The following is a 16,000-nucleotide window of genomic DNA, read 5'->3' as shown; positions in this document are numbered from 1 at the left end:
CCCCCCCCCCCCCCCCCCCCCCCCCCCCCCCCCCCCCCCCCCCCCCCCCCCCCCCCCCCCCCCCCCCCCCCCCCCCCCCCCCCCCCCCCCCCCCCCCCCCCCCCACCCCCCCCCCCCCCCCCCCCCCCACCCCCCCCCCCCCCCCCCCCCCCCCCCCCCCCCCCCCCCCCCCCCCCCCCCCCCCCCCCCCCCCCCCCCCCCCCCCCCCCCCACCCCCCCCCCCCCCCCCCCCCCCCCCCCCCCCCCCACCCCCCCCCCCCCCCCCCCCCCCCCCCCCCCCCCCCCCCCCCCCCCACCCCCCCCCCCCCCCCCCCCCCCCCCCCCCCCCCCCCACCCCCCCCCCCCCCCCCCCCCCCCCCCCCCCCCCCCCCCCCCCCCCCCCCCCCCCCCCCCCCCCCCCCCCACCCCCCCCCCCCCCCCCCCCCCCCCCCCCCCCCCCCACCCCCCCCCCCCCCCCCCCCCCCCCAAACCCCCACCCTCCTTACTCCCCCCCCAAACCCCCACCCTCCTTACTCCCCCCCAACCCAACCCACCCACCCCTACCCCACCCCACCCCACCCCACCCCACCCCACCCCCAACTTTCTTCAGCGCAGCACGGGTATCAGCAACTTACGATGACATTACACGCAAGAGACGCTGACGTCGAGCGCGAGTGCGGCAGCCGCCTTGCCCCAGGAACTGATGACGCGGCACGCAGAAGCGGTTGAAAGCGCGGGTCGGGCGCCAGCCGCCTCCATTTTGTGCCGGTGTGTGAGGGGACGGTCCGGGGCCGCGCCGCCGCCACAGCCCCGCTGCCGCCTCTAAACTCGCGCTGCCCTCGTTGTTTTCCACCCTGGCCATGGCAGAGTACATCCGTGTGGCCGAAGAGGAGTCGGAGGAGCCGATGGAGATCCCGTCGGAGGACGACGGCACGGTGCTGCTGTCCACGGTGACGGCGCAGTTCCCGGGGGCGTGCGGCCTGCGTTACCGCAACCCCGACAACCAGTGCATGCGGGGGGTGCGGCTGGTGGAGGGCATCCTGCACGCCCCCGACAACGGCTGGGGCAACCTGGTCTACGTGGTCAACTACCCCAAAGGTGCGGCCCGGCCCGGCGGGGGTGTTGGGGGGGAGGGGGCCTCGGCAACCGGCTGGTCCCGGGGTGGGGGGGGGGGGTTGGTGGTGGGGGGCCTCAGTAACCGGTCTGTCCGGAGGGGGAGCGGGGGTGTGTGGAGGGAGAGGCCTCGTTAACCGGGGGAGGCTCGGTGACCGGTCGGTCCCGTTGGGGGGGGCGGGGGTAAGTCTGTGGAGGGAGAGGCCTCGGTAACCGGTCGGTCCGGAGAAGGAGCGGGGGAGAGGCCTCGGTAACCGGTCGGTCTGGAGGGGGAGCGGGGGTGTGTGGAGGGAGAGGCCTTGGTAACCTGTCGGTCGGGACGGGGGGGGGGGGGAGAGGCTCGGTAACCGGTCGGTCCGCCGACACAGGCCGCGGTTGCTGCTGCTCCGATAAACGTATTGGGAATGCTCAGGAGATCGGGCAGAGTCCGTGGAGGGAGAAACATTCCCCCCCCCCCCCCCCCCCCCACTCATTGAAAGCTGACTTGTTTCTTTCCGTCGCATTAACAACTGACTGCACGAACCAACGTGCTTTGGCTTATTATCGTTACAATAATCTTTTGCTGTCGTCCAGTAGATCGTGCCACACATAGTACAAGGAGGTAGTACGAAAGAAAAAGGGGGAAAAGTGCAGAATAAAATGTGCTGGTAACTGGCTACAGCCATTTTGACTCGAACTGTAACAGACATTCCTTTTTGTTCTGGGCACAAGAGATTCTGCAGATGCTGGAATCTGGAGGAACTTAGCTGGTCGGGTAGTATCTGTGGAGGGAAATGAGCCATCAATGTTTTGGTTCAAGACCCCTCTGTTCTGCACATCCATTACCTTTTTTCTCCTCCTGAAAACTAACTTGCATCATCTTGCCCTTGCCCAGTTCTGATGAAGGGTCACAGACCTCAATCTGCTGCTTTGCCCATTAACTGTTCCTTTTTCCAATGCCAATATCAATACCTGTTGCTTAATACATGTGGCAATAATAAACCAAAGCACGTTGGTCTGTGCAGTGAATTGTTAATGAGATGGAGAGAAATAAGTTAGCTTTCGATAGATGGGGGCATTCCCAATGTTGTTTTTATTAGGAGAAGTGACATCACTTTTGTTTCAGATTTCCACTATAGGCAGGTTTTTGTGGATGACCTTCTGCTGTTTTCTGTTGAGTTCTGGTATATGGTGGAGCCACTAGAGACTGCAGATGCTGGAATCTGGAGCAGTATACAAACCCCTGGAAGAACTCAGCAGATGGAGCAGCATCTGTTGGGGTTGAGGGGGTGGGGGGAGGGATGGTTGATGTTCTAATAGTCCTGATGCAAGGTTGTGACCCAAAACATTGACAATTTGTTCCGTACCCCCTTCTCAACCCTTCCTCTCCAACAGATACTGCTTGACCTGCTGAGTTCCTCCAGCAGACTGTTGCTTCAAGTATAAGGTCCTTGACCTGAAACGTTTATTCTGTGTCTCTGTAGATGTTACCTGACCATCTGAGTATTATCAGCATTCACTACTTCAAATTTCCATTGATTATTTGTTTTTTCTTTTTTTAAAATAGTATGTGCTGCTCTGGGTGAGAATGTTTTTTGTTGGCGTCTAGGAAGCCTTCCCTTTGAGTTGTACCCTTCACTCTATGCCCATTGCTGCAATGTCAGTCTGGCATTATGTAATTAAACAAGACATTGGGATTTCTCCAACCAAATCATCCCTTGCAGGATTTGTTCGTGTGCTTTGAGGGTGCAAGTCAAAGAGAAAATAAAGGCCTTTGGACACTTCACCTGATGTCAATTGGTGGCACAGTGGCAAAATCCATTCATCATTGTTAAGGAAATGCTGATGGGGCACTTGAGTTTTTGATGCATGGCAAAATTGGTATCTCTTCATGAGAGGCGTATCCTGCCTGGGTTAAGTAGATGAGGATGTACTTTGTGGGGAAAAGTGAGGGGCAACTGGTAAATGCTAAGAAACCATGCAAAATGTCTTTACGTAAAATAAGAATTAAAGGAGGATTGGTTAAACAAAGGAATATTTTCAGATTGGCAGACTTGTTAAAAGCCGTCTGGATCAGAAAAGACACAAGTTTGCCAAGAATTCAGCTAGATGGGAAAGTGAGTTGGAGGATAATGCGAGTATCTGTAAAGGAATGCAGTTACTTTAAAGGAGTGGTCAAGAACATGTTGGGTGGAATTTTAATGAGAATTTGAGTTGTGGGCTTTGGTGGGGGAATTAAGTAGGTCTTAATCCTAAGGGTCTCCTGAAATTGCTGGTTTTGGGAGATGTAAAAAAGGTAAATCTGTAGATAAAGTAAATGACAGGAAGGCAAATGATATATGATTGCAAGTGTTAGAGTGCAAAAGTAAGGTTGCCTAGCTGTTGTCTTAAAGGGATTTGGTGAGACTGTACCTTGTGTTCAGTTTTGGTGTTCTTGCTGCCTGGGAGCTGGATGTCAATACAGTGAAGGTCCACTACATCAAATTCTGAATTTTGTGATTTGGAAAATCCATTAGTGACTGGGTAACTAAACTGGTTTCCTTCCAGATTATCAGATGAATTTGGATTTTATTGCTAAGTGTGGTCATGTAATCCTGAGCTACTGCACTCCCTTTAGTTAATTGACCAATTGCAACTGCATGATGCTAAAACTTTTAATTTGATCTTCTGTTTTATAACTTTCAATTTTGCTCTTAAAATGTCTTCCTATGCTTCTACCTATAAAGAGTGGGATTTGACTTCCTTTGGAGTGGAACAATTAAGTGTAAATTGTGTAGTATCATTGCAAACCATTTGTATTAAATCAAAATGAATTTTGAATTGATTTCAACTAAATGCATTATGAAAATGGGCACTGCCCAAGTGTTTGTCTTTCCATCTGGAATGGTGCAAGTGCAGGATGATTGATTAAACAAATTCTGCCTGTATTTGCTGCATCAGATTTGGGAGCTATTTCTGTAGTGATGGGAAGTACCATTTCATTTTTTTTAAATTGCAACTTTTTGGAGAGGATATGGAACCTAGTTTAAGTGCTGCACGAGTAGAAGTATTAGTCGTAATGTTTCCTGTATGTGTGTGTGTCTATGACTTAATGACTTGAACACCCTCGATGCTAGGGTTTACACTGGTCCATTTCACATTAAAATTGGTACAATGTTTTATCCTTGTTGAAAATAGTTTTTTCAATAGCAGTCAAATGTGCTGAACAGCTTTCAAACTCTGACCTGCTTGTAACTGTATCTAGACAACAAAAGGAAAATGGATGAAACTGATGCATCTTCAGCTGTGAAAGTGAAGAGAGCAGTTCAGAAGACGTCAGACCTCATCGTTCTTGGCCTTCCCTGGAAGACAACAGAGCAGGATTTAAAAGATTACTTCAGTACTTTTGGAGAAGTCATTATGGTGCAGGTGAGATCACATCACAGGTGGCATTGTATTGTGACAACCAAACATGTTTTGGCAATAAATTTGCCTCAAATCTATCTTCCTGCTTTGTAGTTGAGGATTAGCACAGATGAATTTAACTTAAGTTTTCAGTGGTGTGCTTAAATTATGATGTTGATCTGTTTACTAGAAATGAACGTGGGTACCAACACAACTGAAGTCGTAATACCATTTTAATGCTATATCATGCAGACTTTGGAGTTTATACACATTCTTGAGCTTATTCAGAACTGGGAAATAGCTATACTGCTTGTAAGTTTCTTCTTTTGCCTTTTGATAAGGGAAGAAGATTTCGTTCAATGTTGAATATTTTTTTAAGTGTTTAATTCTTTTGGCTGGATTACTTGTAGCATGTAAATGAAACAACCTGAGATTTTGTTCAGACTTCAGACTGTAAATGTGTACTCAGGAATTTTGCTGCTTTGGAAGCATTTTGTCTTGCTAACAATGATACAGAATGAGGCCATTTGGCACATGCTGGTTCATTAGTCGCATTTGCCCCTCTTGTTTCTCTCTGACCCTGCAACATATTCTCTGCACATCCCATCAATTCTCCTTTGATTCTTTTTGAAGTTAATTTAAGGGTAATTTACAGTAGCCAATTAGTCTGTCAACTCATCTTTGGAATGTGGGAGGAAACTGGAGAACTCAGGAAATGATGCAGTCATTGAGAGGACATGAACTTGACATAGCACCAATATCTGGACTAAACCTGGGTCCATGAAGCTGTGAGGCAGCAATGCTAATTGATGCACCACAGTGCTGCCACTTAATGTGAATGTATTGCAGTTTATACATAAAAATTCATTCATGGAATGTTGCTTTTCTCACGTTGAATCGATTTTATTCCATCTAATGGGTGTGCTGAGCTTGAAATCTTGTTTTTGGAATTTGGGCATTAAATAGACATGTTGGATGCAGTGGATACTTGCTGTACATGGAGGCTTTATGTAACTTCTCACATTTGTATCTTTTGAAACAATTTCTTACTCTGTACATCCCCAGGTGAAGAGAGATACTAAGACTGGGAATTCGAAAGGCTTTGGTTTTGTCAGATTCACAGAATATGAAACGCAAGTGAAAGTGATGTCACAACGACACATGATTGATGGGCGATGGTGTGATTGCAAACTCCCTAATTCCAAGGTATGAAGCTTTACTTTCCCATCCCCAAATTAGTAGCTGGTTTGCACTGACATTTTCCTGAGTGGGGAAAAAAGCTGGTAATATAGCGCCGAAAACAAAATATTTCTATGTAAACCTGTCTTTGTTTCCCTTTTTTACTCTTTGAATTTGCAAGACAGAACCTGGCAATTACAGCATTAAGAATTTGCTATCTGTCATGCGTCTGGTTTTCCTCTCTGCCAGGGAAGCTCTGGCTTTGGTTTTCTTTTCTGTCCTCTCTTAAAGGAGTGTACTGAGACTGATAGTTCTATTGCAATTTTGCCTGCCAAGCTTTGCTTCAATTTCCCTGTGCCAGATTTGTTTCCATCAAATTAAATTGACTTTTTCACTTTTTAAAAATCTTTTCAGTTGTCTATATTCTGTTTTATTTCAATTCTAAATTTATTGATGATATCAGTGCTAACTTTCCCTTGTGTTCCTGCACTGACATTTAGATAGTTGAAGACCTTGTGTCCATTACTATTCTGGCTTTTGTATATCTTTAATTTCCCTGAAAGTTTGCTCTTCAATATCATTCACAGTTGTTGGTGGCCTGTAGAATAGTCCTTTTTTTAAAAAAAACCTCAAAGCATATCCTGTATTGCCATTTAGTGTTTCAAATCAGATAAACCAGTAGGTTGTTAAATAGCAGAGCAGGCTTGAAGGGTCAAGTGATCTGCTCCTTGTGTACACAATAGTAATCCCATGTTGTTCATGTACTTGAAGTTTATCAATCTCATGTAATATGCTTTAACTTTGTAGTATATTGATGTAAGCAATCTTGTGCTTTCTTGAACCCTCCTTTGGTCTTGTCTTCAAAATCTCTAATGCTTTGTATTGTTGAACTTTTTGCATCTATTTTCCTTTTTTGGGCTATGTTTTTGTGCTCCTTCCACGTGAGGGCATGGGTTACATTTCTCAGGTGTTATCTGTCCAACCTATACAAGTTTATTTTGCTCTCCACTACCAGAATAAGTTGAGTGCTTCAGGAATCTAAAGCCTTGCCTTCCTTTGTGTGCCCTAACTCATGACTTCAGTCATGCATTTATCTGTTCTTTCCTCCTATTACATTGTTCATTGTGTGGCACAGGAGTAATATGGAAATAATCAGCTTTGAGGTCCTGCTTACTCTCATTCTTTATTCTTTATAATCTGTATAAGCAATCACTTTCCTATATATTGACAATTATTTGTCCCAAATTATTTTCTGAAAATAATTGTCAAATTGAATGAGTGAATCATGTTAGAAATGTCAGGGCAAATGACTGAAAACAGTCCTAGATAAGAGACCCATCGAATCTGTCACGAGGGAAAAAAACCTTTGCCAGCTCTCAGCACTCCCCAGCAGCTCCCTCCTGATTCTGCTGCCACCATCCTACTTTGGGAGCAATTTTTGTTGTAGCCAGTTAACATATCAGATTATATCTGGGATGAGTGAGGAAAATTGGGAAATACTCACAATAATGGGTAGAACATACAAATTCTGCAGGGGCAGTTTTTAAAGAGAAGAGTGGGGAGGGAATTCTAGAAGTTAGTTTGAAGTACTACTATTAGACTGTAACTGGTAAAGAGGCTGACGTTGTAGGAGTACAGATCTTAAAAAGTTGTGATTTTAAAAACAAAATGCTGGAAGAACTCAGCACGTAAGGCTGTCTGGAAAGAGAATTGTTTAGTGTTTCAGATCTGAATCCTTTTTATTAAAGCTAGGGGGGAAAAAACAAGTTGAGTCTGGGTAGCAGAGATGGTTGGGAAAGGAAGTGGGTTGATCAAAGGGAACTTCTGCAATAGGATATAACGATGTAGCTGTTGAGGAGCAGTTGAGCTTGTCTGTATGGTGTGTTGCTAATGTTGAAAAGTCTAGGCAGTGCATAGTCTGGCCTGCTGTGTCGTGCTAAGTAGGCCAGAAGATACAGATGAAAGATAAGGGGATGGCAGGCAAAAATGGCCCGCCCTGGTATAAATTGAAAGAAAGGGCAAGTTACATAAAGTTGAAGAACTTGACATTGAGTCCTGCAGACTGCAGCATTCCCAGACAAAAGATGAGGTGTTTTGTGAGTTTGCATTGGGCCTCATTGTAGTAGTGCAGGAGGCTGCAGACAGGTCAGAGTGGGACTGGTATGGGGGATTTAAGTGGCACGGAACCAGAATCTCTGGATCACTCCTGCAGTGAGCACAGATGCTCTGGCTTTTCAAATGGTTACAGTTTGGAATTTGTTAAAGGTGGGAGAATTTGAAAGTGAGGATGAGGATTTTTGGGTTGAGTCTCAATAAGTGCGTGAGTGATGAAAGATTTTGTATTAGATTTTCCACAACTAGAGTTCTAATTTTCAATGGATGAATGGGACTTGTTGCAAATTGGGATGTCGACGAGTTTTGGATGAGCCTGATTTTACATTTAAAATGGACAGGAATTGCTTTGAAATAGTCAATTCCAGAGATAACACAGAATAGGTCTTCACTGTCAGAATTGGGGATGCTAGAGGTATCAAAGTTGAGTTTATTGTCATGAGCACAAGTACATCAACGCACAGGTGCAATGAGAAACTTGCATCAGTGGCATTATAGCATCGTATAAGCAGCGTTCACAAGGAAAAACATTATATGCAATTCTTAATGCAATTGCTACGGACTCGGTGAAAGTCCCTTCAAGATAGAGTGCGTGTGTGTGGCGTGCTTATGTCAATAGAAGATAAAGGACGTAATGACGTTGTTGAAGTAGTCAGAGAGAGATAGAGAAAAGGGAGAGAGACACCAGCCTGCTAGTTTCTCTATCGATGGATATGAAACAATAACTGTGTCTGCCATTGAAATCCATGTATGGAAATTGGAAGTAATCCAGTGGAGTTCACTTTGTTGCTGACCTGTAGAAGGAAACAGGTATTTGTGTGGACGACCATGATTCGGATGGTTTTCGGGGTGAGGAAGTCACTACTGAGTAAACACTGAAGTGTCGTTTGGGTTCCATCGTGGAACATTTGGATTTCGTAATTACTCTCTCTATGTTCCCTACGTCTTATCTTCAGTCAACGGTGGTTGTTGAAGAAGCCTTTGCTCATGTTTCACCTTATGGCTTGCGGAACTGAACTTTAAGAACCATTCGTTGGACTTGGAGTTTGGGACTTTGCCACACACACACACGAAGAGTTTAGTTTTTGGGATTAATGTTCAAGGTTTAACATTTTTGAATTCTAACATACTAACATTTTTACTTCTATTTTTTGTATTATTATAAGTAGTGATTAATAAAATAGTTTTTTAACTCTGAATCATGACTCAGTGTGTTTCTTTTGTTGCTGGTTCGTAACAGAATACAATTAGAACAAAAGTCCATTTTAGTGTAAAGTGGTCATAGTGTTGCTAAACTGTAGTCATTTAGGGTTGTGCAGGTTGGTTCAAGAACCAAATGGTTGAAGGAAAGTAGCTGTTCTTGAACCTGGTGGTGTGGGACGTCAGGCTTCTATACCTCCTGCCCAATGGTATCTGCGAGAAGGTGGCATGGCCATGATGGTGGGCATCTTTGATAGATGTTGTTGCCTCGAGGCAGTGCCTTCTGTAGATACCACCAGTGTTGGGAAGGGATATGTTTGTGATGTATTGGGCAGAATCCACTAATCTCTGCAGCTGCTTGTGATCCTGTACATTGGAATTGCTGTACCAGGCCATGATGCAACCGGTCAGGATATTTGTAGAAGTTTGTTAGTGTTCAGTGACAAGCTGAACCTCCTTAATCTCCTAAGAAAGTAAAGACAGTAGTGCGCTTTCCTTACGATTGCATCTATGTGCTGGGCCATGAATGTGCTCTTGCTATTGGATTAATTAGTGATTGGAAGTTCATTTTGAAATCAAAAATTGAAGTGGCAGGCAATCGACAAAAGGCTAAAATCATAAACTGCAGGTTTGGAACTCTGGGGGGGGCGGGGAGGCAGAAAAGTCTGGAAACGTCGAGCATCTGTGAAAAAAGAAACAGTCACAGTTTCAGGCTGATTGTTTTAAAAAGTTGCTTATTGTAAGACTAAGAGGTAGAGGAAGGACTACATAACTGTCTTGAATAGATCTGAAGGTTTGTGATTGGAAGTTTATCTTGAAATCAAAGATGCAATTCCTGCATTAAATTAACAACCAGAAAACCTCTCCAGTTTAACTCATGGCAGTCTTGACTTTGCCTTATCAGCGAGATTCTCTTTGTTCTGTGCATCCTCCCCCCACCCCCCACTGCCATCTCGACAAATTGGTTTTCTCATTTTCCCCAATCTGGTGACTGGTCTTTAAAATTTTAACTGTTTCTTTCCACAGATGTTGACTGACCTTTTCGTTGTTATTTCTGTTTTTCCACATCTGCGGTTTGATTTTTTTCATTCAGTTCGTTCCCTTCATTGTGCAGTAAAGCTAATAGACTGCTGTTGAACTATTCAGAAATCCCAGTAGTTCAGCATCTGGCTCACCAGTTGATGTTTGCACTTGTCACTACCACTCCCTAGGACCCCATTTCCTGCACTCTTTAAATATACTTGGTTCACCACCACATTTTATCATTTCTGTGTTACTGCTTAATACTGTGAAAAATTTAAGCTATTATTAAATAGTCTGGAAAATATGCTAGTCTGACACCACAGAAGTCCCAAGCCTGTTGATTTTACAGCAAATTTGTTTTCACCTAGAAAGAAAACAACATTTATATCAGATTTGTGATTTTGTTTCTGTAGCAAAATGCAGATGAGCCTTTGAGAAGCAGAAAAGTGTTTGTGGGTCGTTGCACCGAGGACATGAGTGCTGATGAACTTCGTCAGTTCTTTTCCCAGTTTGGAGATGTGACCGATGTATTTATACCAAAACCTTTTCGTGCTTTTGCTTTTGTCACATTTGCTGATGACCAGGTAGGTTTTTGTAAAAGTGCAATTCTAAGTTTGTATTTTGTTTTCTAAGGTTTGAGTAAATTTCTAAGAGTCTGTTTTTTCAAAACAAATGTTAAGGTGGTAAAAAAAGTTGGGGAAATAGACCTAAAGTTTAATTCTGCAACACTGAGGCAGTATCTGATCACGTTGGCAAACCTGAATGTGAAGTACCAAAAATGTATCCTGCCATGAAAGATTTACAATGAAAAAGGGGGAATGATTGTGTTCTGTGCCACACAATTCTTCTCTGGTGATTTTTTTTTCCCCCACATCAGTTGAACATTGTAATAATTTGGATCATGCATTCATTTGTGGGCACAGAACTTACCATTTTGTGAAATTAAAGGCTAATTTGCTGCAAGAGGAAGAGCTTTGTTTTTTTTACATAATTATGTGCATCTTAAGTAAGCGTTTTGTACTTCTGAACAAGTTCAGGATTTTTCAGGCAGTTTACTTTCCTGTTCATTCCTTTAATCGGGCATTTGAAGAAACATTTAATAGGGTCATAATAACTTCAAGACCATACCCTGGTGGCTTTCATTTTTTAGTTCTCCAGTTTTAAGTGCTATTGGTGCCAGTTTATGAAGGTGTTTTCAAGCTATCAATTATGTTCTTTAGTTAGGCAGATTGTACAGCTATAATCATTAGCTATTCTGGTGAATAGTGCAATGAGGGATGTCTCAATTGATTACAAACAGAAATTTGAGCTGTGTCTTTATTTGCAATAAATCTAGTAGCAGCATTCGGAATAAGTTTAAGCATTATAGGACGGGTATTAATCCTTTGCTTTTAATCCTTTTCCCTTTTTACTATGTTGGTATAGTACTGGAGTGGCATAATTTCATTGTGGTTTGCTTTTTTTTTTGCAGGTTGCCCAGTCTCTGTGTGGTGAAGATCTGATCATTAAGGGGGTCAGCGTGCACATTTCCAATGCAGAACCTAAGCATCTGAATGCTAGACAACAGATAGATAGAGGACGATTCACAAACAGCCAGGGAGGCTTTGGCAATCAGGGTGGGTTTGGAAACAACAGAGGTGGTGGAGGAGGATTAGGTGGCAGTCCAAACAGTAACATGAGTGGGGGTGGAATGAATTTTGGGGCTTTCAGCATCAACCCAGCAATGATGGCTGCTGCTCAGGCAGCCCTACAGAGTAGTTGGGGAATGATGGGGATGCTGGCTAGTCAGCAGAACCAATCTGGGGCAGCAGGGGCAAACCCACAACAAAATCAGGGGAATGTACCAAGGGAACAAAATCAGCCATTTGGAACTAACAATAATTCATACAGCTCAAATTCGGGTGCATTAGGTTGGGGGTCAGCGTCCAATTCAGGTGGTCCTGGGTTCAGCTCTGGTTTTGGATCCAGTATGGAGTCCAAATCGTCAGGGTGGGGAATGTAAAAATGATTTGTAGGTGCTTAGCAAATGTGAAGAAGGAGTTTAGAGATTTGAATAATGGTAAGTAAAAACAAAAGTAGGTTTTCACGAACTTTTTCTTGCTACATAATTGAAGAAAAATTTTAAGTGGTTGCCTTGCAATGTCATTTCAAGACACTGACGATAAGGTGAAATTTGAAAATTACTATAATAAGCAATTGAACTTGCATTTTGAAAGTGCTTCTACCTGTTCCTGACTCGTACTGCAGTATGTAGTTCTGTCATGAGTTTAAATTCTTGAACTAATGATCTGTAATCTGTGTGTGCACACATTTGTTAATCGTCCTGAACCCCAGCCTCCCAATTGTGTTAAGGATTTGACACAATGTCCAAGTTGGTGTTGAACAGCATGGGGAACCCAGTTTTTTTTATTCTTACTGCAGGTTATGAAGCCATGACTTCAGCCACTCCTCAAGTGAGGTGCAGTTTATCTCCAAATGTTGTATCTTCAAGCTAGTCAAAGGTTTCTACCTTTTTATCACCTGGTAAACAGCATACTTTTGTAGCAATGCTATCATTGTACCAAGATAGCTTTTTTAATTGGTTAAATTCCTTTTTCCCAACCCAGGCTATATTTTGTAGTTATCTGAAACAAGTCTAAACTGGATAGGGAAAACACGTCGACCAAACAACTTCACCAGTCCCTCACGATTAACTACTGATCATGATAGCACTGAATACATTTGTTCAAATTGATTGGCTTTGCATTGTGTCCATTGTCAATCCTTCTGGCACTGGACATGTATTTGAACAATATTGGCATTGTAAGTAGGTGCATTTCCCAGTCTGGTCATAGAATTTTTTTTTTGAAATCAGCTCATAAAATAGCCATGAAAGAGGGAGTTGGTGAAATGGCATTCCATGGGGAAATGTGTCAGGAACCAGAGCGAAGTAATCCATTTGCATCTGGCAATATTCACTTTTTCTTTCACAGTGGACGTGGTGGACCTTTAATGGTGCCTGTACCTAGATATTATTTGCATGCTCCTCAGAAACCATTTTTCTGAATGAAATGCAAATTTATGTCGTAGAAGGGGGGAATGATCTTGACAGCAGATGCTTTTTACGGATGAATTCATTGAAGTTTTGAGTGGAGTTCGACCAGTTAAAGGATTGCAAATATTTAAAAAGGATATTGACTTGTAAAAATCACTTGATGTTTACATTTGTATCTTCAATCACATCTTTATAGGCTTATTATAACTTGACCTTCAGTTTGGAGAATCTGACTCCTGCTTTCCATGTCTTTTTTGTGCTGTTTCTCTCCTTGCATTAAGTGAATTGACAGTATGCCTTCAATATGATTGGGAGTATTCTCTTCAAAAAGATACTTGGGTAACATCCCCTTTGATTTCTGGTATTTATGCAAATGTCTTAACATCTGTAAGGATGCCGGCAGAAGTTTTGGAAAACAAATTGCTTGCAAATGAGTTATGGTTAAAGACTGATGTTTTTGAAGCTAAAGTATTTTAAAATTGAAATGTGCAAATTGCACCCTTGCTTTTCTATATAATTATATAACCTCTGCAGGCTACCACAATTTTAAGTTTTGCCAGATTTACATAACATTCTTTGAAATGTTTTTCTTGACTTTGTACTAGCAAATAACACTATCATCCATGTTGGACATCAAACATTTTCACCTATGTAAGCAGTATGGGCAAATCTGAAAAGATCTTTGCTGTAGATATCTTGTTAATCTGCAGTGTTGATGAACTTGGTGAACCACTGGCATTCTAGTTTATATCACTTCTTTGCCCAGAATGCTCATCAGTGTGCAGTAGTGAATCTGTGTGCACTGGGTTATTGCTGTTTCATCCTGAACTATCCACTCTAAAAAAAAAAAATTAGAGTTTTAACTTTCAGTGCTGAGCAGAGTCTTTACTAGCACTACTAGCCAAAGGAGGGATGTGGAAGAATATCCAATGTATCATGGTTTGGGTAGTTACAGATAGGAAATGAACAGCATTGTGTAGGAAATCTTTTAAAAGTGCAAAATCTAGATATAATGTTTAATAGAATATTATGTAGAGTTTTCATAAATTGAAATTTTTTTTAAGGCGTGGTCTGGATCTCCGAGCATGAGCACCTACATATGTATAGAAAATGCTTTCTCTAAACCATTTCGCCACATAACTGCAGGCTGCATGGAGTTGCAGGTTGTATTCGAAGGGACCACGGTGGGTGTTCCATTTTTGTCCTCTACTGTTCTTTTCATCGATTCGTTTATCAGCGCTGTGAAACAAGATGTGATACAGAGCTGTGATGACTTAAGTTGAAGCCTGGTGTGGGATTGATGCTATGGTGGTGCCAGCGAATGAGAGGGCTAGTATGAGCGAGGAAGGAGAGCGCATGCAGAGACCTGGTGGTGCATTATGACGTTTTTAAACGTGGCAAGATGTGGCTCTCAATCCCTTGGCATGGTGAGAGAATGCAGAGGAGAAGTGGGATACAGTACGAATGTTTTTCTTGTATTCACAAAGGACGTCCGTGGCTGATGAGGGGGGAAAAAAAGACTTTGGAGTGGTGATATTTGCTTGTAATTTGAGTAATTGGAAAATGTTGAATGTGTTCAGTGAAATGAATATCTCCCGGGGTTGAAACCAAGGAAATTTCAGTTCTCCAATTAACAAAAAAAATTCAGAACATTGGGTTGTAAGTTATGGGTTAGTATTAAACCCTTTGCAAATATCTTTTCCAACTGAAGTAAACATTCTTCTAATTATAAAATGAGCACAAGGAAATTCTTTTGCTTTACATTTGAATTAATTGCAGGTTAATTAATGTTATTCAGTCAGTCCTTAAAAAGCTGCAGAGGACCACTGATGTTTTTAATTCTAGTTTCAACCCCTGAATATTTTGTATCTTTCCCTTCCCTTCCTGTTAACTGTGTGTGCCGAATGGTTGGTGATGTATTTTTGTATTACTGATTTGTAAGTGTGGATAAGTGAAATGACGTGGTGTTATGAAGGAACAATATTCTGTGGAGTGTATTGTGGCATTGCTGCCTGCCAGAGATGACTTGGGTGAGCTCAGTGTCAATCTTGGTCAAGAGTGTACGTTTGTGTTTTCTGCGAGTTTATTGCGAATGCATAATAAATGACTGCTTGAGTTAAGTGTGTTTTGAAGCCCTTTTTTAATGTCATTGTAGGTAATTCTTAATAAAAATTTAACTTGACTGAACATTCTTGTCTCTGCATTCTGACATGGTAAAAGCAGAAAAATGAACTTCAAGCAATGCAAGATTTGGAAATGATGCAAAATGGGGTTTAAGCTTTTGAAGCGTTTATGTCTAGATTATTAAAAGTTAACCTGTTCAGGTCTTTTAGAGATCTTAGTCAAGTTCTATGCTTAAACATTGGGTGTTTTCAAAGCTGTTCATTTAGTAGCTTGTTTTCGCTAAAGAGTTAAATAGGGCTTTTCATTTTCTCCCTCAAAGATGTCATGAATTCACTTCATGGTGGGATATAGCTTCCATGGGTGTTGGCAGCCCACTGGTATCTCGTCCAAGTGAGCATCCTTTTTCTCTCAGTTATTGGGTTGGTGAGTTCCTGATTATTTGACTGTTTGTGTGTGGGGGAGGGGGGGGGGTGTCTTTGTATTGCAGCTAAACCTAATTCTGGTGTCACTATAACTGGTTACTAGGTAGCCAACTCAAAATCCAGGGAAAACTTATTTGCAAACTAAATATTCATGTTTATTACCAGTACATCTGAATTTTATCATGATTTTGATACTGAAAATTTTAGCTGGCTGATGCTATTGTATTGAGTTTATTTAGGAGTCTCATTTGGGGATTCCCAGTGGAAACTTCTGTCAAATTTTGCTTAAAGTTGACATTCCTAATGGAAAATTATAAGTCTTTAAACAGATGAAGATTTCTCTCTGCAGCCACAATAGTCTACCAGAGACACAAGTTCATTTTATACAAGCTGTAATTCAGTTTTCTAGAGATTTCAATTTGCAGCACCAGCTAAATCTTTTCATCCTAAG

At 42.7% G+C, this 16,000-nt stretch overlaps 1 protein-coding gene across 1 annotated transcript; it reads left to right on the top strand.

Annotated features, from left to right (window-relative positions):
- The first annotated feature begins 681 nt into the window (after positions 1 to 681).
- On the top strand, positions 682 to 15,190 carry tardbpa (TAR DNA binding protein a). Its single transcript, XM_052039119.1, has 5 exons — positions 682 to 1,077; positions 4,316 to 4,479; positions 5,521 to 5,661; positions 10,383 to 10,553; positions 11,441 to 15,190. The coding sequence occupies exons 1-5, from the start codon at positions 840 to 842 to the stop codon at positions 11,969 to 11,971; spliced, it is 1,245 nt and encodes a 414-aa protein (XP_051895079.1). The 5' UTR covers positions 682 to 839; the 3' UTR covers positions 11,972 to 15,190.
- The last annotated feature ends 810 nt before the right edge of the window (positions 15,191 to 16,000 follow it).

This window comes from Pristis pectinata, chromosome 26 (genome assembly GCF_009764475.1).
Source record: "Pristis pectinata isolate sPriPec2 chromosome 26, sPriPec2.1.pri, whole genome shotgun sequence".
Taxonomy (NCBI): Eukaryota; Metazoa; Chordata; class Chondrichthyes; order Rhinopristiformes; family Pristidae; genus Pristis; species Pristis pectinata.
The sequence above is the reverse complement of the archived record's forward strand: the minus strand, read 5'-3'. Positions and strand labels throughout refer to the sequence as shown.